Source organism: Pocillopora verrucosa, chromosome 1 (assembly GCF_036669915.1).
Source record: "Pocillopora verrucosa isolate sample1 chromosome 1, ASM3666991v2, whole genome shotgun sequence".
Classification (NCBI taxonomy): domain Eukaryota; kingdom Metazoa; phylum Cnidaria; class Anthozoa; order Scleractinia; family Pocilloporidae; genus Pocillopora; species Pocillopora verrucosa.
Window position 1 is genome coordinate 19,540,603 of NC_089312.1, and position 21,930 is coordinate 19,562,532.

Sequence of the window (21,930 nt, forward strand, 5' to 3'; positions counted from 1 at the left end):
CCCCTTAGCCACAGAAGGTTATGCAACAACAAGGAATTATATTTAGAAAGCTAAAAAAGACAAAATTACTTCAACTTTTGCAAGATGGCATTTTATTACTAGAAATACTGTGAATAAATAGTAGAAAAGGATCCGATGCATTTTATTCGTAAAAAATAACTAACTGTCCACTTGATCAGATTGTCCAAGCTGAAATTGTTCGAGGCCATGTGAGCTGTGCCAAAGAAGAGATCGAACGACAATGATGCAAGGCTTTAAGAACACCTAACCCTTTGACTCCCAGAAGTGACTAAGAAGTAACTTCTCTCCATGATATCCATACATTGTAAAGCAGACAGGTAATAAGAATACTCAAACCCATCATGTAAAAGTTATCTTGATCTAACACCAAATTTTCATTACTAATTTACGAGGCAAATGTGCAGCAGTTAGAGGGGAGGATTACCAATCAGATCTCAGGAGTTTGAGGGTTAAATGTTCAGTTGGAAGGGGCGTTTTACTTCAATTGGTATGGACATTTAATTGGGTTAAACCAAGCTAATGCAGGGTCAATGCTGGTCAAAGTAATCGCACTCTTTTAGAAACGCGTTTATGTCGTCTCGTCTTGTCCCCTTCCCTCCCCCACTAGGTCTCTTGACTGCCCAGCATCACACTTGTCAGTATTCTCATCACCTGGTAAAAACACGCGAGAAGGCCATAATTGTCACTTCAAGTAACCAATTGCTCATCGACTCGCACTACTAAAGCAACCTGGAGGATTACATCCATTTTAAATGGAAACGGTTATTTGTAGAGGTAAGTATACTTAATATCAACAAGATATCTGCACTATGGCTTTAAAAACAAGAGAAAAACTTTAAAATAGTAAAAATGTCATATCGTAAAAATTTGGCTAACTCACTAAAAGTACATAATTTGTTCATATATAACCTAATGTAGTACAGTCACTTATACTAAGAAAATCTTTCAGTTTTCACATGTTAGATTTAAAATAGAATAAAATACAAAGTTAATAAAGTGAATATTGTTTGGAGAATCAGACAACCAAGAAAAACAATTAATTTTTGACCACATCAACTATTGAGAGCTTGGCAGCCACGATTCTCAAAGACAATAGTAATGTATCGATCAAATACAAGACACTCCGTTCACAATACATCATAAAAAGACTGAAATTGGGCGAAAAAGATAGTTATTACAAAACAAGTTTGTAAAAAATTGAAAATGGCTGAGATAATAAAACGCTTTCACTGAGGGCGGATGTCACCTTTTATCAGTGAATGACCTTAAAGTGAGACTTTAGGGTTAATAAATCACTAATTAAGCATCCTTAGTAGAAAAATTACAAAAAAAAAACCAGTCCTTTAGGTTTTCCTTTCAGAAGCCAACGTGCTTCTAAGTTTTACGTCTTCAATGATGTGAACGGAGCTTAAGCCGGCGACACACCTAGCGATTTTATACGCCTATCGCAGCGATCAAATTCGTCGCCACCGGCGCATTAAATCGCTTTATGTAAACTTCATACTATCTAGAATTCCTTCAGTATAAATTTCAAACCCTAACAACATTCTACACAATGTAAAATGGAACGATAGCGCTAAATGTTCGTTTAAGTTTCAATTAGAAATATTTTTTAGTAACTATGATCCACATACACAACCAATTACAATTACCAAAACAATATCACCTACCGTTACATATCATATGTCAACAACATTACGTTGTTCACTTATGCCTTTAATATCCACCAATAAACCCACTCTTTAGTGTACATAGCTCAAATATACATTAAAAAAAGAACGGTTGAATTGTTTCTGATCGTCAGGGAAAAAACACATTGCTAAAACGCATTGTGCTAACAAAAAGTTTACCGTCGATACCCGACACTAAAAGTGGCGGACGTACTCAGCAGGAAGGAGAAACTGGGCCCGTTGCTTGCCCTTTTATGTTTTTAAAATTGCAAACTGAGATATTTGGTTTGTCAAAAATATATTCTAAAGAATCTCGCTGAGCGCCCACTGAGGAAGAGTCTGGATTCTTCAATAACACTGAGAGTAAAATTTCGGCGCTTCACTTCATTCTCAATACTCGCCGCTGGCCACAGAATAGTGGGCACACAGGCAATGCTTAGCATAACGCACCAACGGTACATTAAACCTTCGACAATGCCACATTTTATACAGTACCTAAAGCATTTTTTTTTTTTGGACTGAGAAGAAGGGTTTCGAAGGTAAACTTGACTGACCACAAGGCCACGAATTAAGAATTTGGTAACAATCGCCCATTAATCAAGCAGTTATACAAGTGTCTTGCCGATTTCCCTAATTGCCTGGAAAATCTCCGAAGAACAAAAAAATTTTTAAGGCTTAGATTAATTCTCTAATTATTACAACAAGAATGCTGGCTCCCAATTTCTTACCAAAGAATTAATGAGAGGTGAAGTCCTCGGTCAACTATGAGCAAAAAGACTAAGAGCTGAAATAGCGCAAATCAGTGAGTAATCTCTATAACTACACCTATAACATTTACAGTTGTACCAATGCATTGGTTACTAATATGGACTTCTCGCTCAAAATTTAAGAATGCAAATGATAATACACACTACACTTTTTTCATTGGACCACAAAACTGTTACCGAATTTTGACGACTGCAACAGTTTCATCCTCGAATGACGGACACACGAAACACTAGCTCAAAAGAGGTGATATACACAGAATGCATTTGAAAAAGAATCTCATGGTTTTTAAAAATGAGTCACATCTAAAAAAAATTAATAAAGGGAGTAAGTTTCTAAAGAAACTGTGGTGCTGCGTCGATGGGAGAGTATAACAGGGTAATTTAGTGTTATCAACTGAGTTGATAACGTAAATTGGTCACCGTAAAGAGTTAAAAGGCTCACGTTTCAGGCGTTAGCCCTTTGTCAGAGCGATTGGAGGAGCTGTGGGTTTATAAACAGAAAATGGAGCTACGCTACCGGTAGGAAGCCGTTTTTCCATTCCCACCAATAGCATAGCTCCATTTTCTGCAAATAAACCCAAACACAACCCAGAACTCCTCCAATCGTTCTGACGAAGGGCTAACGCTCGAAACTTCAGTCTTTTAACTCTTTACGGTGGCCAATTTACGTAACCAACTCAGTTGATAACACTAAATTGCATCTAAACAAACCTGCTTACTTGCCATCTACGTGACGGATTTACCTTTTAACAGCGCAAAGTTGTAAATAGTAACTGCGTTTATTTTCAAGCTGCTATTTTCCAATGTTTCTGTTTGATGTGGGATCTTCAAAAACAGTTACTGTCTTTACTTTGCCGTGATGGCGCTTTTTAACCTCTTAACACACGATTCCAGAGTGCTACTTCTGTCTCTATGCGAACTGATGTGAAGATCCAGATCCATTTGTTCAGCAAAACGTCTCTGGCACACCCAGCACCTAAATGGTAACATTTCGTCATCGTCTACGATCATCGGTTCTTCTGCGCCACCCCGAGGACGTTCAAGGGTGTGATCGTTCTGATGAAGAATATAATGATCGTAAAGTTTTGAGAGTGTGGGGGATGTCACTTCACAATATGAACATTTATATCGTTTTTCCTTGGCGTGGCTTTTCATATGAACAGCAAGCGTTGACTGTGTTCTGTAGCAATTTTCACACTGCGTGCACTTAAATGGCCTTTGACCGGTGTGGATTCTCACGTGTCCAGCCAGTTCTGTGGTGGAGACAAAAGCTATTCCACACTGGCTACATTTGAAGGGTTTGTTAACAATTTTCATTAGCTTATCCATATCAAGATCGGGTTCGGCGCTGTTCAATTTTCCACTGTCTTCGGCGGAGGCCACTTTATCGTTGGTAATGGCAATCTGTGCCATCTTAAGCCCTTGTCCTAAATTCAATGTCTGGTCAGAAATACCGCCTTGCGCTGAAGGCTGTCCGTTGCTTAGAGCCACTTGTTCTTTATGAGCCCCTGAACCAGGCAACGCAGCAGTGTGGTTCGCGCCATTACGAAGGAGGGAACTGTGAAGTTTTTCATGAATAGCAAGTTCAGACGAGGTACCAAAAGCCATCACACAAAGGTGGCACTTGTGGGGCAGGTCGATCAGATGGAATTTCTTATGAGTTGTCAGGTCAGCCATTCGTTTGAAAGACATTTCACATTTAGAGCAAGAAAAAGGTCTGTCACCAATATGACTCCTTCTATGGACGCCAAGTTCAGATGCAGTCTTGAACTGCTTGGTACAATGGGTGCACTTATACGGTTTCTCACCAGTGTGGGTCCTGCAGTGAACAACCAGCTCTGATGTGGTCTTGAAGCACTTTTCGCAACTAGTGCACTTAAAGGGCTTTTCTCCAGTGTGTATTCTTTGATGTACCACAAGTTCGGACTTCCTACCGTAAGATTTGTTACACTGGACACACTTGTATGGTCTTTCCCCCGTGTGAATCACCCAATGCTGGAAGAGCTTGGACTTGAAGGCAAAAGACTTATCACACTGCGAACATTTGTAAAGTTTTTTACCTCCGTGAGTGTCGGTGTGAGCTGTCAATTCCGCTGAGGTCCTAAACGACATTGAACATGATGAACAATCGAAAGGCTTTGAAACAGAGTGAATTTTTGAGTGGGTTTCAAGGTGTTGTTTCGTTTTGAACGACTTATCACAAACTGTGCACTTAATGGGCTCGACGACAGAATGATTTTTCTCGTGTTTTTCCTGTTCAGACGGGGTCTTGAAGCTTCTTTCGCACTGGCTGCATTTGTAGGGTCTCTCTTTGCAGTTGTTTCGCTCATGGATGGTGAGATCGGCCTGCCGGAAAAAGCCCCTGTCGCACTTAGGACATCGAAAGGGCCTCTGACCCGAGGTAACCTTGTTGTGCAAACCAAGCTCCGACGCTGTTCTGAAAGACTTGTCACAGTGGAGACATTTATACGGCCTTTCACCAGTGTGAAACCTATCGTGAACAACAAGCTCTGATTTGGTTTTGAACGCCTTCTCGCATTTTAAACAACGAAAAGGTCTTTCCCCAGTATGAACCCGCTGATGAACCACAAGTTCTGATTCCCTCTTATAGGTCTTGTCGCAATTGGGACACTTGTACGGTCTTTCCCCACTATGGGTTATCTCGTGAAGAAGTAGTTTGGACCTGTACAAGAAAGCCTTGTCACAATGCGCACATTGGTAGTAATGTACTTTACCAGAACCTTTTTTGTTCGGCTGTCCTGAGGGCGAGGCATTATGCATTTGTGGAGGTTGACTTCGACTGTTGCAACCGCTAGCTGAGGGCTCAGGGGATCGGTCCATATATGGAATTCACTTCAATGGTCACAATCCCTGGAAAGAAAAGTGGTGAAGAGTGTCAGAGTAGCTCAAAATTAATTTGACAAGAAAATATCAAGTTAATAATTTCTTACAAACAACATCTGTAGATGAGGATAGAAATGTTATAAAGGAGGGATTTAAAGTCAGTTTTAACCCTTTAAACCCAGAGAGTGACTAGCATCAAATTTCTCCCTACAATATCACCCCTGAATCACACGTTTAGGTCATGAGAATAAAGGAAATGATCACCAACGAAAGAAGCTTTTGATTGGTAAACAAATTCTCTTTCTCAGCACCTTAAAAAATGTAGAAAGAGCAGTATGGAGAATATGCATACTGACTTTAGGGTGTAAAGGGTTAAGGTTCTTTGGTTTTAGTTTGTACTATGCGTTCTGGCGTAGTATAAGGAGGCTACAACTAAACAATGCAAATAAACTAAAACTGAAAACATTAGTAAGTTTAGCTACATGTACTAAAGTTAGCTGTGGCAATGGAAAAGACCATGCTTGCAGTCAAATACTACTCAAAGCTAACAGTGCATTGATCTCCATGAGTGTAAATACTCCCTACAATGACTAAGCGTAAAAAAAGGTCATCACTTGACCTGCATGATCTATCCAGCTGGCACTCACTCATCCCAGTTTTAGTAGTGAAAAGGAGTAAAGCCACTGTATGGGATGCCAATGCATCACAAGTTACCCCCCCCCCCCTTCCAAAAAAAAAAAACATTTCATCAGGCTTTCCTGGCAGTTTGCCACTATCAACATTTATTCTTAAGTGGAGGGAGGCACTGAGAGTAAAGTGACTTGCCGAAAAAAAACAACAACAACACAAAGAACCAAGCAGGTTCTGAACATGGACCTCTGCACTATGAGTGCAGTGCACCTATAATGTCTTCCACAATAACTGAAGGAGCCCTCATTATTTATACCGTTCAAAGGGCTGTTGCACCTTGAGGGTGGGTTGCCAATATGTGATCAAGCAGAAGGGAGGGACCTCATAAGAAATTTATGTAGGGATATCATTACCAACAATAAATGAAATGACAACTTGATACTGCAAAAGACTTATGAATTCAATTTATGAATGGTCCTGGGTAAAGCAGCTTTTATACATGTAAATGCCGTGTGCAGATATCTCATACTCAAAATCTGGTAGGAGATATCTGGTGTAAGCTGCATTGTGATGCTGATTACATATACTTGTATCTAACCTGTGAAAGAGGAGAGGACAATATTTTTGCCTCATGAAGGAGGGGATCAGGAGAAAAAATTAACATGGAACACTACTGTACCAACCTCATAACCCTCTAAATTATGATGCCAGAAAAAGGACAACATAACTTTAAATCACACACAGTAAGATCAATATTAGAATACAGGTACGTTGTGTTTTCAAACTTGCCGCTTTATTTGTCAGATGCCATCGAAAAAAGTGTAAAACCGCTTCCTTCCAAAAATTTTTCTTACGTCATCATAAACTGAAGCCTTGACAGTAATTTACAATCACTTCAAGACAGAATGATCATAGAGTGCAAAAGGTTTATTACCAGTCTTAAACCAGGTAACCCTGTGTACAAGCTTGTTAATAGTCTCATAGTAGATACTCAATATAATTATGCATCAAGTCCTAGAGAAAGAAATTCAAATATCCATTTATCTCAAACAAATACACTTTATGCATTGCACATGACTAGTTTTCCATTATTTTGCCTCTATATACTGGTTGGTTGCTAATACAATCAATTTTTCCTTAGCCATATATTTTGTGTTATTACTTTATTATTCTTTGCCGGCCAGACCTGTAATTCAGTCATTTATACTGCAAGAGGTCTTAATAAACATATCCACTCATACATAACATGTATAATTTCCTTTTTCATCCTCCTCCATTTCCCAACAAGTTGGCTGCCAGATAAAACAAAGTGTATACACAGTCAACTATCAAGCTTCGAAAGAGCAATAATTTGAAAATGGTTGAAATAAAAAATTCTTAGTTACCAGCTTTGATTTTGGTTACATTTTTTTCATAACTGTTTTTACCCATTATTTCCAAGATGTATTTTGTGTCTTGGTAAACAGACTCAAAAAGTTTACTTTGTGAACACTTAACATCTTAACCCTTTCACTTCCAAGAGAGACCAAGAGAGGATTTCTCCTCATGATATCAATAAACATTTAAGCAGAACTTTACTGAGAAGAAAAGTACTACCAAGGGGATATTGTATGATTCAATGTTAAATTCTCAGAAATAAAATCATACAAAGTGCATCGCAGATAGTTGGGAGAATTGATATAGTGATATCTTGGCTAGGCAAGGCAACAAAAGTGCTACTGTGCAGCATGAAAATTTTGTGAGTTTAGAATTTGAAAGATTTAGGATTGTTATCGACTCAAAATTTAAGTTCACATTGAACAAAACCCTGCATCACATAACACCAAAAACTTAGTTTTAGTTTAACAACAACGTCACCCCATGTAAGTCATGAGCCACTTTTTTTCTCATCCACATTCCACTAAAATACCTCTCTGAATGTTCTCAAGGATCCTGTACACCTCTTAAAAAACTCATCACACAAACAAATCTAAAAATGAAAGGTTTTCTTTTTCATTTAACATGTTCTTTCGCTCATACAAAAAATCCCAGCATTAATCTTGAGTCATCTAAAAACCATAAATAAATGTTTCTGCAGGTAACAAAAATCACTGATTCAAAGAGTATCACTATGGCAAAATTTGTTCTACTTTAGCATGTATCCACCCCTGTTATCATCATCTATCATAAGTCAGGAGTGATGTGTATTTAAAATTGTACTGATAATTGACTCTAATTTTCAAAAGTACTTTTAATCAAGAGTTATTAACTCATTAATAAAAGTTAAGCTTAAGAGCTGGTGAATAAAGAAACAGTGGAGTTAGGCAACAACAAGGAATGGGTAAGGAGTAATTACCTCCAATGCCACTGAACTAGTGTTTACCAAGAAGAATGGTGGAAAAGAAAAAAGCTTGATAAATACGCAGACCTCTCTCACAGGGCAGCAGACAAAAAATGAAAATACACCCTCAGAGTGGTAAATGGATTGTCTCGCAGATGAATAAAAAATCTCCAGTTCTACTCAAACCTGACTCTACTTAAGCATCAAAATATTGTCGTTATTTGCTCAGTACCACTACTCAACCATGTAGGCCTAGCTAAAGAAACAGCTAGAAAGCAATGTAACTAATTAGGGTTTGCTGGAAAACATTATGAGCAAACTTTTCTAAGGAGAAAATAAATGAAAGTCATGACTAGGGGACCTTCAAAACTACAATAATTGATGCAAGGCTTCTCCAGGTGACTAACCTGTATGGTAAATTATCCAAAATTTTTATTAACCAAGAACTAACTTTATAGCAGAGCATGGTAAACATCTCGCACTCAGATTTCTAAATCATAAAATCAAACACTCATATGTTTGAATCAAAGAAACTCTGGTTCAGAATTGAAATAAAAAGTTCTGTCTCAGTTAATAACTTTTTATCAAGGGTCTCCACATCTCAGCCAGTATTGGATTTTCACAAAAGACTCACTCAGGGTGATATAAGTCACATGAACCCTGCATTGTTCAACACCACAATAAACAATGTCACATGCATCCTGTCTGCCAGACACAGTATTAAATAGGAATTTACTTTGAATTTATTTTGAAAAATCATATATTTGTCATGAGCACACATCAGAGAAAAAATTTCAAACACTTAGGAGGATTTTAATCGAAGCATTGTCCCTGTTGCAGGCTCTAATGCCAGGCGTTTCAGAACTTGTTACTCGGGAAAACCACATAATGAGGGTATTTACCATGACAGACCTCACTGGCCAGACTGAATCACTAAGGAAGAAAACACTTCTGTTTAGCCCCCTCAATCGATATTACAGAAATTTAACCACTTTCAGATGAAATTTTCAAACAAAATCAAAGAAAACTCTGATAAAAATGGATCAATTGATTTTCTGGCCAACAAATTACAACAGATCATAGGAGCCTTCTGTTATGTAATAAGCATTCTGCTCACTAGGAGACAATCAGGTCAAAACACCTATGTGGAGATTAATGAAGAGGGATGGGAAATTTTTCTGTTTATACCAAAATACAGAAAGTTACAAGTAGAAAAATGTTTGAAATGTAGGTTTTTTTCATTAAAAAGTGTTCATCGTCTGACACTAATTTTTTTCAATACATTTTTATGCAGGAATAAAACTTATGCTTACATGCCTCATTTCGGCTTTGGTGAAATTATCAAGGGAAAGTAAATTCCTGAACTCTGATCATGGCTTGCTAAAAGAACTACAGCGAATCACTATACAGCATATTTATGTAGCCGTGAGTAAAAAGTAAATTTTAAAGCTTAGAAAACTATCAGAGATTGGTGAGAAACCCTCTAGGAATAATCCAACCCAAAAGCATCTTCACTCATCCAGTCAAGGCAAGATTACATCATCACAAACTAATTTGAACAGGTTGATTACATTTTGTGGAACAATATGACCAAAATATACAATAGAAAAATATCACGCGAAGTATTGAGGAACTGATGAAATTTTAATAAATGCGTGATTTGTGAACAAGACAAGCGGTAGTTATTCGAAGTGCGACACATGTAATAGCGAAGGTCACGTATGCGATGTGTTAAGTAATCGTAAGCAATGCTAGACATTAAAACTATGCATGTGTACTTCATAACTACATCGATTATCTATAAACCAAATTTGGGTGCCTTGTTACCAAATGTAAAATTGCAAATCGCTGCAAGACAATGAGTTGCGCTACGGAGAGCGTAGCTTTGGACAATCGATTCGTTTGCGCTACATGTAGCGATTTTACGTACTAGTCTCGGCTGGGAGTTTCCAAATACCGACACATTGGCGAACTCGACCAGGCAGAAAAAGCATATTTAAAAGAATGTGAGCGCGATCAATCGAAAAGCGTAAAGATATAACAATACTTCACTTACCTTTACAGCATTTTCTTGAACGGACGTCCGCGTTCAGCTTCCCTTGAATACTCTAAAGTCCTCTTTGAAGAAACTTGAGAAGAAATAACTCATCATCATTCGGCATTATGAGCTTGGAATCGAGGCTGGGACGCAGTTCGATGGTTTCTTCGCGGGGGAGGGGTGAGGAATAAGCTGCATGAGCGGGCAAATATAATTTTCCAAAACAGGAATTAGGTGTAATTTTTTGTTACTACAATAAAGAAAACTGTTCGTAGGAGCACCTTCTTCAATGACCAAATGACGAATTGATTAAAACCTATTTATGCAATGACGTACAGAGAAAAGCTGGTGGCACACAGAGGTCAAGTCTGGTCACGTTCAAAACACGATAAACGTTTAATTATTTCGGTCATGCTCACGTTTCAAATGTGAACACTGGCCACATGGGCCGCATTGAAGGTAAAGCGGAAAACTCGATGCACGACCGTGTCATTTCATCCGTGCTATTGGTATGAAGGTGTTTTGTATTTTTAAAGAGAAAATAATAAATAAACTGAAAATAAAAAATGAACAGTTTCAGCCTGCAAGAGGACTTTAGGTAACACCCACGCGAGATAGTAGACACGCGGGAACTTTCGAGCTGGTGTCTTCTTCTCGGTCACTTGCGCTATCTGCGTGAAATTTAATGATTTGGACCCGAATTAAGCAAAGATATGAAAATCAAATATTTAAGCCTGAAAAATGAAAACCAGATTGACGCATAATTTTGTATCATCAATTAACAGCAGGAGCAAATGGAACACTAAAAGAGATTATTGCGAATAGCGCAAATATTTTGAAAGCTTCTTAATCCCCAACTTCTCACAGAATAATTTTGTTTATTCTGCGTTATTGTAAACTTCCTCGTGGCCATTTTCTAACAGCACTACCACAATAAAGCTATAATATCAAAGCTATTTCAGAGTTCCCAAAAAGTCGTTGGGTCTCTTCGTTCATGTTTCATATTTCTTAGGCGACACGATAGTATATGCAAACAGGAGAAAACTTCTGACACAAGGAACAACAAAGTTTTTTTTTTTCATTATTATTTTCATCAACCTTTTTCGAAGAGACTTCGAATTTTCATCATAGTTTGCTGACCTACGAAAAGCAATGACGCAAAAAAAAAAAAAAACAACAACGACGGCACGTTGATATGTTGCTTTGGTGACCTTTCCAAAGCTGATTCAAATAGAGTAATAAAGAAGTTGAAGTGGTGGTGATTTTCCTGAGATAATATAAAATCCGATTTGAGTAATATTGAACGAAAGTGATGCATTAAAATCATTCATTCCACTGAAACAGCTGGCTTGTCTCCTTATACCTATCTTTCCCCTCATGAGTAATGTCCCACTGTCTCCCCTCTCTCTCAATTCCATGCATGCATGCAGCCTGAAAGATTAGTGACAAAACAGGTCTCACCATGGAGAAACTTCTAGCTTACGTTATTTTATTTCTGCAACCGACCGTGAAAGATTGCCCTCTACAGTTTGAACGTCTGAGTGTTGCATTTCTTCATGTTCTTCACGCTGCGAACAACTGGCTAGATCTATCCCGATGTGGTTATGAGTTTTTCGAGGGATGCATCCAGTAGCACGCCGGGTGAGGGGATTTTTCGTTTCTTCCAAGGCAGTCATGATGGAATTAATCACACCAGATACCACACACAGACCGAACATGCAATACAATGACGCCAATACATTGTGGATAACCGAGTAAATGGTATCCTCTGAGTGAGCTACTCTAAATTTGCTTCCTTCCTGCCTTGAGGAGTTTTTTGAAAATAATCTCTCGAGACTTTTGATTCCGGATTTAGTATGTAAAACATAATCTCCAAAACCGATTGTAGAAAATGTTATAAAAGAATAATATACTCCTTCGTCAAAAGTCCAACCTAAAAGATACGGTACCAAAGATCCATATGCCGTCATCAGCAATATCATCGACGATACCAAAACAACAGCAGTCTTAGTTTGAATATGTTTCGGCTCCAGTGTATTCAAGAATTTCTTTTCGAAACGTCTGACTTCGGCATTAACACGGCTGGTAATCAGCTCCCCAATGGATTTTAACAAGAGCAGGGTGATAGGAATCCCATATAAACAAACAATGATGCACAAAATTCTGCCTGAACATGTTTGAGGAGTGATGTACCCGTAACCTGTAAAGGAAATATTGAAAAATCTAATATTACATAGGTGATTGTTTTACGGACAACACCATTGCAGGAAGGTGACTGCTTTGGAAAGACTGTTGTTCAGAGGACGCTCCATATAAAATTAAGGAAAGGTTTCTACAGTGGAGTAATTTTAAAGGGAGTGTAGATGGACAGTAATCCAGGATCATGTTAGGTTCTCTTTACTCCCCACCGCGATTGTTCCAGAAAACTTGCTCCATCTCTCCACCAATCAGATGGGAAACTAAAGCCAATCATGACTTGCTCCTCCTGGTTTTTCCCACCCTCCAGGGAGTTTGCTTATTTTCACATTGAGTTCTCGCTGACCCCTGGAGACATGATCTTGTTTTAGTCTGATAGACCTTTGTTATAGCTTTGCTTTTGGTTTTACGAAATTCAATCGAAAATTGCTATCGGCGGTATCTGTCATAATAACACTTAAGAGGAGTTGTTTACTTTGGGTTTGCGACTGTTTCTTGACAGGACTTTTAGTGTCAAATAACTGTATTCGAGAGAGGTCACTGCTATAAATAATCTAGAAAAACACCTAGAAAGAATCGTTAAACTGGGAAAATGTCTTCAACTTCTCTTGATAGACGCCCTTTCTTACCTATGGTGGACCAAGCTTGAAAGACAAAATCAAGGGCAGACGAAAAGGTCCACTTAGGTTTCGGATCACTTAGGGCCTCGTGTGCGATATGAGAGAAGTTAATGAACTCTTCGGTGGTTATATTGTATTTAGATATCATGAATTCTTGCAGGGAGTGCAACACTTGATACTTTGTTTCTTCCTCGTCTTCCTCCGTGTACTCCACTTGCAGAAAGAGCCAAGCGCTGGGAAGGAGAAATAACAAGTAAAGCAGTGTTCGCAACAGTACTTTTTTGAACAGTGGGTCCATGTCTGGAAACTGCCACTTGTCTGTTCGAGCTCTCTGTAATGTTAGCTGGGAAAACATCACAAAAATAATTGTCTAAACATACGGAGAATGAAAATGGTGCTGAAATCAGTTTGTATTAGAATGGAACACGTACAAGTTAAAATTGTGACTTCAAAGTTAAATACAACAAAGAAAAAATGAATAATTGCCTGAGTCTCTCCCTAGCGGTTGAGGATTTTTTATTCCATGAGATGGAAATACATACCCGTCTTATTGTCATCATCACCTTCTTTTATTTAAAGTATTGTTATCAAACAACAGGATTAAGGACATCTGAACCCTTTACGTGGGAAAGCTAACTCTGTTATTGTTCAGCTTTGGCAGAAGGTGCAAAATATTCTAAAAAAGTACTAAAGAGGCCCTATTAGGGGTTATCAGGATACAAGATATTTGGGTAAAAAATTACAGGGATACGGGATATTCGGGAGGAAAATTAAAGGGATAAGGGGTATTTAAAAAAAGATTCTGGGATATCGAAGATCGAAGTTCTCATTTTTTTAAAATAATGAAATAAGTTTATTAATCAATATAGAAGGTGCAAATAATTGAAAATTGCTTTCAAATGTGATTTTTTTACATTTTGCCATCAACTATTGTCAATATTGTCAATAGGTGCCAATATCGGCTCTTGTTCAAGAACAACTCTTCAACTCTTCCCCTCCCCACGACTTTTTCCATTTTGCACCACTTTCTCGGTGACTCATTCCTTTGAATTCACCTCAGTCCTTTAGCAATTCTTTACAAAATGTTACTTAAGAGCATACCATCGATAAACGTGATGTCTTATTTGCACGTAATTTCTTTTTGAAATACAAAACGCTCCAGGAAAATGTGTTTTCGTTATCAGGTACCAAAACATTTTACGCTCAATGACGTCATCATGGTAACTGGCGTTATCGGGATACGAATCACAAGAATGAACCGGATACGGGATATTTTGGCCAAAAATTAATGGGATACGGGATACTCAGACCCCCCTAATGGGACCTCACAAAATCTATTTGACAACCTATGCGTGGCAAGTCACTTCAACTTAAGGTTTTGTAATTTTTTCCTTCCTCTCCTTTTATCCTTACTTTGAATTTAATCAAAATCGTTGAAGTCTTGGTCTTACTCACCATAAAAAAAAAACAATTTCTAAAAATATGTACAGTTATTATGCTCATAGTCGAGTTAAAAATGTGTATCTAGTTTTTCTTCAGCACGAAAGCTGAAATATCTGATTCAAAGGAGTTGGTCTCGGCGCAACGATCGCGGTAATAAAAAAGTTGGTAAAAATAGTTCAGTGGTACATTTTGCTGTTTGAATACTGGTTAAATTTTACATTCTTCAATTTATTTAGCGATGAAAAGAAACAGAAATACTAATTATTAAAGTCAAAGATTGTTAAGTGAGTTCAAAGGAATATGATTCGAACCAGAAAATACGAAATTAATTGAGTTTTCCAAAGTTTTGGTCTCAATCAAATATTTTTGTAAGAGATCGTTGATTCATTACATTCATTCTTATAAACACTGAATTTACCAACGAACTTACCAATTTCGAAGTATTGGGAAAAGACATACGAGAACTTCATTCACTAAATTATCTGTGGCCGTCCTATTTCATGGATAACAATCAAAACCCAGCGGTGGGGACAGCTGTTTGAGATATTGAATTTACTCCACTCAATAGAACTTCCTGAACACAAAAATGAAATATGTTTGGTATTGATATAAGATTGACAATTTGTCCGTCAGTGGTACAATTTTTAATTATAACTCAACGTGCATCCTTCTATATTTAAGAGTAATAGTATTACCGATGATAAACACTCTCTCCAGTTGTTTTTTGTTTTGGGTTTTGTGTTTTTATAACCACCGAAATATAATTTTAAATGACATCTAAAGTAAAGGAGACAAATGAATTACTAAACATGGATTACTAAATAAAACTGCATATCAGTTCAAGTTCTTTAAATTTCTGTTAACTAATTCCGGTACCTGTTACATAAATTTTGTAGACGTTCTTTCTTCTTGATATTTATTTTCTCTCGAAATATAGAGCCAATTTTGTTGTTCCTAACCATTCTTTTATACCATGACCCGGTTATTTAGGAAAATTCAGTATGATAGAATGATAAACATCAGATTTTCTTTCTCATACCTTAATTGTTTTCTACAGCCATTTGATAAGAGTAATATAAATGGGTGTACGAGATTTTTGGCTAAAAGAGGTGTTTCGTACGGATTAAAAGTTAACTTACACAATCTGTGGGAGTCTCAAGTCGAATACTTACACATTAAAGGTGAAGTATTCTATCAAGTTTTGGGGGCTTAAATCTATACTCAGGTATTTTAAAGGAATCTTTGCTAACTTAAATGCTACTCGTGAATAGCTCTAATGAGCACCCTTTCTGTAGTAGAGCTGACTAGGCCCAAGCACTGAGTTCGGCTTCTCGTTTGCCAGTTTCCAAGGATTCGAAAGTTGGTCCATCTTACACAAGACCCATTCATGTTCAAATATATCATGCTTTTTCACCCCTTAAGAGATTCCAAGACTTCTAAGGTTACTAAAGAACGTGCTCAAGTGTTTTGCTGTTCTATTTGGTTAAAGCTTGTTAAGACGGATAAAAATCTTTTTCCAAATCTTGCTACCATGGAACTCAAGACCTTGATGTAGGACACTGAAAATTTTGCTCACTACTTTCGTGGGAGTCTCGCGTTTTGTTCGTAAAACATCCAAGACATCGAGGGCGACATTTGCTTTCCTCGACGGCAGCCATAATGGAATTTATTACACTGCAGACAATGCTTAGACTTAAAATGTATACAGATATAAACAAAACGCTGGAAGGTATGTGGAAAGCTTGAAAAGACTCGGCATTCTCATTTCCTTGATATGTAGAGTTAGGCAACGTTAGCTTCTTGATCCTATAGCTGGGTTGGAACAATACATAGTCGCCAAAACCGATTGTGGAGAATGTTACGAACCAAAAATATGCTCCTTCGACGAAAGTCCAACTCAAACCTCTTCGTTCTCGACGCCATCTTGATGCCGCGCAACAGATTATCATAATTGTTATCATAGATAATCCCAAAGTAACGGCGGTCTTAATTTTAACATGTTTCGGCTCTGGTCTTCCGAGGAATTTCCTTTCAAATTTGGTGAGAATTTTGCTGATCAATTTGGCGATCAACTCGCCGACGGAATTCAACGTGAGCAAGGTTATTGGAATTCCAAGTAGAGACACGAAGATACACAACATCTGACCTTCAGGAGTTTGAGGGGTAATGTATCCATAACCTGTCGAGAACATGGATTATGGATTAATTGCTAGCGTATAGATCTTCGTAACTGTGTGATTGTTCGACTAACGCGTGACATAAGAACTAAGGGCAACGACAAAAATACAGGGAAAGATTATCAGAAGAAGGTCGGTGCTCAAGGGAACTAAAAGGCTCATCGAACCACTTTTGTGGGAGCATTCAAAGATTCCTTCATTAGAAATGCATAAAGTGATTTCCGCAATTAGAAAGCTTTAAGTAAGAGAAGGGTTGATGAGAAATATGAAAGATTTTACAAGATCTTGTCGAGCTCTATGGTATAACACTATTCCCTTTGGTAGACAGACTTTCCAGTTCTATTGGGAAGCATTTGGGTTAGCTCCTTTAGGGCATGTCTGCTTTACGAAGAAGAAGAACTTTGTGGCCATAAAATGTTCCAAGAAGTATAAAGGAAATGTACGTCCGCTGACATTGTCATACATTACCTAGTCAATAAAATATATCATAAGACTGAACATAGTCGGCAGAAAAAACGGATATATATCTGCCTTATATTTACCTATGGTGGTTACAGTCTGCACGACGAAATCAATGGCATGAAGATAGGTCCACTTTGGCTTTGGCATTCTTAAAGCTTCGTACGCAACGCCGCAAAACTTGTTGAATTCTTCAAGAGACATGTTGCATTTAGACCCCATGGACATGAACAAAGTGGACAACAACTGATATTTTTCCTGTTTGTCGTCCTTTTCTGTGTACTCCACATGAATGAATAGCAAAGAACTTAAAGAGACTAGCAAGAAGAAGCCAAAAGTTCGAAGAAGTGCTGTCTTCAAAAGTGAGTTCATGTTCAAGATTACGGTGATCGTTGTAAGCTGGATTACTGTTTTATTGTGTTAATCTCAGGACACGCGTATCAGCTGCTTAAGCTTGATAGTAGTCAAATCCTGAAAAAAAAAACGTATCGTCAAAGTACGTGAAACTACATTTCAATTTAGGTTTACTAAAAAATTTACTAAAATCGATGTTTTATCATGTCGTAACAACGGAACATGTACAGTGAACTGACAGTGTGTGGATATATCTGATAGACGTTTAGTTACGCTCAATGTTACATTTTTTTCCCAATCAGTATAATTTTTTAACCTTTATCCTAATACTTTTTCACATATTTTGTAGCTGAGCTTCCTGTATTATCATCGGCTCATTCGCTCCAGATAATTTTTACTGTTATCAATATCTTATCGCAGAACCAGCCTTTTTTTGTTTGTGTACATACAAACTGAAAATCACAATTTGATAAAACTATATCTTTCACTTGTTAACGATAAGACCAAGGTTTTCTTCTTTTTACCCATATTAAATAAAAGTTTTGCTACTTTGAAAAAATAAGCAGAAAGGAAAAAGGTTTGTCTCCACGAGGACATCACCCTATACACCAACTCAATTCATCTTAACGTTTACCTTCTCATATTTATCATCACTCACTTTAAAAAAATTTAAAGGCCTCAGAAATTTAATTTCCGACTAGTTTTAGGTATATTGAAAGACATAAACTGTTTTCTTTTTTTTAGTTATTACGTGGTGTATACTAAAACAAACCACCTACACTCTTTGGAGAGTAAGTGTTAATTATTGCTCGATTCTTTTTCACGAAACCTGTTTGACTAATGGCCGTGTTCTTTCGAGTTACTCTCTAGCTTAAGGATAAATTGGTCAACTAAACTAAAACTGTAAGAAATTTCTTCACGGTACACGTCGTCTCACTCATTTAAGATGTAAGTGTTAAGTTCCAACAGGAGAAGTGACACTATTATTTAATTTTGTCTATCAGTAATCATCTATGCAGACACAAACCCTTCCATTGCCAAATTTACTTTAGATATTCCAACGTTTTTGGTCTCAGTCAAAATGTTTTTTCAAGAGATCGTTAATTCGTTACATTACTTCATATAAACACTGAACTTACCAACGGACTTACCAATTTGGAAGTATTGAGAAAGGATATACGAAAACTTCGTTCACTAAATTATCTATGGCCGTCCTCATCCATGGATAACAATCAAAACTCAGCAGTAAGGGCAGCTGTTTGTGATATTGAATTTAATCTATTATTGTCCGTCAGCGGTACAATTTTTAATTATAACTCAACGTACAATTGTTTTTTAATTTTGGTTTTGTGTTTTGGTAACCTCGGAAAAATAATATTTAATGACCTGTAAAGTAAAGGAGACAAATGAACCTCTCGTTGGACATGGATTACTAAGCAAAGCTGTATATCAGTTCAAGTTCACTAAATTTTGGTCAGCAAATTCCGTCACCGTTTACATAAATATTATAGGCGTCCTTTCATATTGATATTTATTTTTCAATTTTCACACGAAACGTCGCGCCAATTTTGTTTTTACTAACCAAACGGGTATAAGAGAGGCGAGGTTTAATGCGTGTGAAAAGTCAAGTCAGACAATCCGTGGCAGTCATCGGTCTTATAAATACACGGCTATTACAAGCCTGACAGTGCATGCTTTTATTAAGTCTTAAACGCACAAACTCACATGCCCATACTAAGAGTGGGTATCAGTCGGTTTCGCTTCTTGTCGAGTACGCTACGTTATAGTTCGCTACATGTTCGCCACTTACATACCGAATTTGCTACTTACTTCATCCTACCATTCTATCAAAAAAGACTTTTATGGCAGACCTAGAAAAACGGGATCAACATCAGTATCTGAACAACTCCCCAACTACCCCTCCCCTAGCCCAACATTAACCCTAACTTGTTATCAATTGACTGTTGTTGGGTTAGGGTAGGGGTAGATGGGGAGTTGCCTAGATACTGATATTGATCCGAAAAACGAATATTTATGGCTAACCCCTCTAACCTTTGGTCTGGAAGATATATATTGATGACATCTTCTCACCGTTGGACATTTCTATGAAAGAAGCTTCCAATTTTGTTGACTTCGCCAATTCTTTCTACCCAACAGTCAGGTTTACTTGTGAAACGCAACCTCGGAACAATCACAAAAATCAACGATGCGGTTAAAAGCAAACTAGAAGGGAATTTGCATATGACCAGTTTAACTGACTCCTAAAAACGGCAGCCACGCAGTTGGGAGTATAAAGTACAGATATTGCTTGTGGATTATGATTAAAAGAGAAATTAAAATTGAGAATTAACAGACGCAGCGAATTCGGCATGTTAGTAGCAAACATGTAGCGAACTCGACGAGTAGCGAAACCGGCGCGTAAAGTTAAGAGTACTGCTAACACAAATGCTATATTGCTGTACAGCTGTGAGCATCTTTTCCGGGCCTCGCTCGCCTCGCTCACTAAGTTCGGCTCCTCGATTGCCAGTTTTCAGGGGTTTAAAAGTTGGTGCATCCTGCACTAGACTCATTCATGCTCAAATATATCATGCCTTTTTACCACTCCAAGAGATCCCAAGATTTCGCCTTATTAGGCTCCAAGATCGTTAGAGAGATTCAGGAACGTTGACCTCCGAACATAAGGAAACATGCGGTGCTCAAGTGTTTCGCTGTTATGGATTGATTAAGGCTCGAGAGGAAGGACGAAAATCCTTATCCAAATCTTACTACTATGGAACTCAAGACATTGCTGCGTGGTTCTGGCCATGTTGCTCAGTGTTTTCATGGAAGTCTCGCGTTTTGTTCGTAAAACATCCAACACATCGAGGGTGACATTTACTCTCCTCGATGGCAGCCATGATGGAATTTATTACACTGCAAACAATGCTTAGACTGAACATGTATATAGTTACGAAAAAAAGGCTGGAAGGTATATGGAAAGCTTGAAAAGATTCGGCATTCTCGTTTCCTTGGTATGTAGAGTTAAGCAACGTTAGTTTCTTAATCCTATAGCTGGGTGGATAAAATACATAGTCGCCAAAACCAATTGTGGAGGATGTTATGAACCAAAAATATAATGCTTCGACGAAAGTCCAATCCGATTCTCTTCCTTCTTGTCTCATTACTGACACTGTGCCACACACCATCATGATTGTTATCATAGATAATCCCAAAATAGCGGCGGTCTTAATTTTAACATGTTTCGGCTCTGGTCTTCCGAGGAATTTCCTTTCAAATTTGGTGAGAATTTTGCTGATCAGTTTGGCGATCAACTCGCCGACGGAATTCAACGTGAGCAAGGTTATTGGAATTCCAAGTAGAGACACGAAGATACACAATATCTGACCTTCAGGAGTTTGAGGGGTAATGTATCCATAACCTGTCGAGAAAATGGATTATGGATTAATTCCTAGCGTATAGATCTTCGTAACTAGGTGATTGTTCCTCCTATGCGCGTGCCTTCAGAATTCAGGGCAACGACAAAAATGCAGGGAAAGATTGTCAGAGGAAGGTAGGTGCTCTAGGAAAGTAAGAGAATCGTCCAACCTCTCTTATCAGAGAATTCAAACATTTCTACTTTACAAATGCATAGTTTGGTCTGCGTAGTTAGGTAGTCTTAAGTAAGAGAAGGGTTAATGAGCAACATGGAAGATTCCACAAGGCTTTGTTCGGCTCTATAAAATAATCCTATTTCCTTGAGATGTCTTTCCGAATCTGTTGGGTAGTGTTTTCCGAGGTTACATTATTGCAAGCTCCTTTAGGGCATATCTGTCTTGGGAGGAAGAAAAAAGTTTGTTCCCATATGATGTTTCAAGAAGTGTAAAGGAGACGTACCTCACATTGTCAAACATGACCTAGTCAATAAAAATCAGATATAACACAAGAATGAACATAGTCGGGAGAAAAAACAGATGCATATCTGCCTCATATTTACCTATAGTGGTTACGGTCTGCACAATGAAATCAAAGGCATGAATATAGGTCCACTTTGGCTTAGGCATGCTTAAAGCTTCATACGCAACGCTGCAAAACTTGTTGAATTCTTCAAGAGACATGTTGTATTTAGACTCCATGGACTTGTACAAAGAGGATAACAACTGATATTTTTCCTGGTTATCGTCCTTCTCTGTGTACTCCACTTGAATGAATAGCAAAGGACTTAGAAAGACTAGCAAGGAGAAGCCAAAGGTTCGAAGAAGTACTTTCTTCAAAAGTGAGTTCATGTTGAAGATGATCGGTGTAAGCTGGATTACTGGATTACAGCGTTAATCTCTGGACACGACAATCAGCAGCTTGAGCTCGGTAGAAGTCAAATCCTAAAAATTAGGTTGGGGTTTCTGAGTTCTCACTTG

At 37.9% G+C, this 21,930-nt stretch overlaps 3 protein-coding genes across 3 annotated transcripts; all 3 read right to left on the reverse strand.

Annotated features, from left to right (window-relative positions):
- Window positions 1-75: 75 nt before the first annotated feature.
- On the reverse strand, window positions 76-10,572 carry LOC131788724 (zinc finger protein 271). The gene is made up of 2 exons (XM_059105804.2): window positions 10,309-10,572; window positions 76-5,329 (listed from the first exon to the last, which is right to left on the reverse strand). The coding sequence occupies exon 2, from the start codon at window positions 5,297-5,299 to the stop codon at window positions 3,305-3,307; it is 1,995 nt and encodes a 664-aa protein (XP_058961787.2). The 5' UTR covers window positions 5,300-5,329; window positions 10,309-10,572; the 3' UTR covers window positions 76-3,304.
- Window positions 10,573-11,309: 737 nt separating this feature from the next.
- LOC131788725 (two pore potassium channel protein sup-9) lies at window positions 11,310-15,051 on the reverse strand. Its single transcript, XM_059105805.2, has 3 exons — window positions 14,980-15,051; window positions 13,116-13,449; window positions 11,310-12,490 (listed from the first exon to the last, which is right to left on the reverse strand). The coding sequence occupies exons 1-3, from the start codon at window positions 15,004-15,006 to the stop codon at window positions 11,775-11,777; spliced, it is 1,077 nt and encodes a 358-aa protein (XP_058961788.1). The 5' UTR covers window positions 15,007-15,051; the 3' UTR covers window positions 11,310-11,774.
- A 4,366-nt stretch (window positions 15,052-19,417) lies between these two features.
- On the reverse strand, window positions 19,418-21,908 carry LOC131788707 (potassium channel subfamily K member 15-like). Its single transcript, XM_059105793.2, has 2 exons — window positions 21,513-21,908; window positions 19,418-20,957 (listed from the first exon to the last, which is right to left on the reverse strand). Exons 1-2 carry the CDS (start codon window positions 21,799-21,801, stop codon window positions 20,317-20,319), a joined length of 930 nt encoding a protein of 309 aa, XP_058961776.1. The 5' UTR covers window positions 21,802-21,908; the 3' UTR covers window positions 19,418-20,316.
- Window positions 21,909-21,930: the final 22 nt, after the last annotated feature.

Excerpts from the sequence above, each read along its gene's own strand:
- LOC131788724 (XM_059105804.2), bottom strand. The coding sequence starts at position 5,299 with ATGGACCGATCCCCTGAGCCCTCAGCTAGCGGTTGCAACAGTCGAAGT.
- LOC131788725 (XM_059105805.2), bottom strand. The coding sequence starts at position 15,006 with ATGTCTTTTCCCAATACTTCGAAATTG. Across the intron at positions 13,450-14,979 it reads TTCCCAATACTTCGAAATTG|CTAACATTACAGAGAGCTCG; the intron begins GTAAGTTCGTTG and ends ATGTTTTCCCAG. Across the intron at positions 12,491-13,115 it reads TCAAGCTTGGTCCACCATAG|GTTACGGGTACATCACTCCT; the intron begins GTAAGAAAGGGC and ends TTTCCTTTACAG.
- LOC131788707 (XM_059105793.2), bottom strand. The coding sequence starts at position 21,801 with ATGAACTCACTTTTGAAGAAAGTACTTCTTCGAACCTTTGGCTTCTCC. Across the intron at positions 20,958-21,512 it reads GCAGACCGTAACCACTATAG|GTTATGGATACATTACCCCT; the intron begins GTAAATATGAGG and ends TTTTCTCGACAG.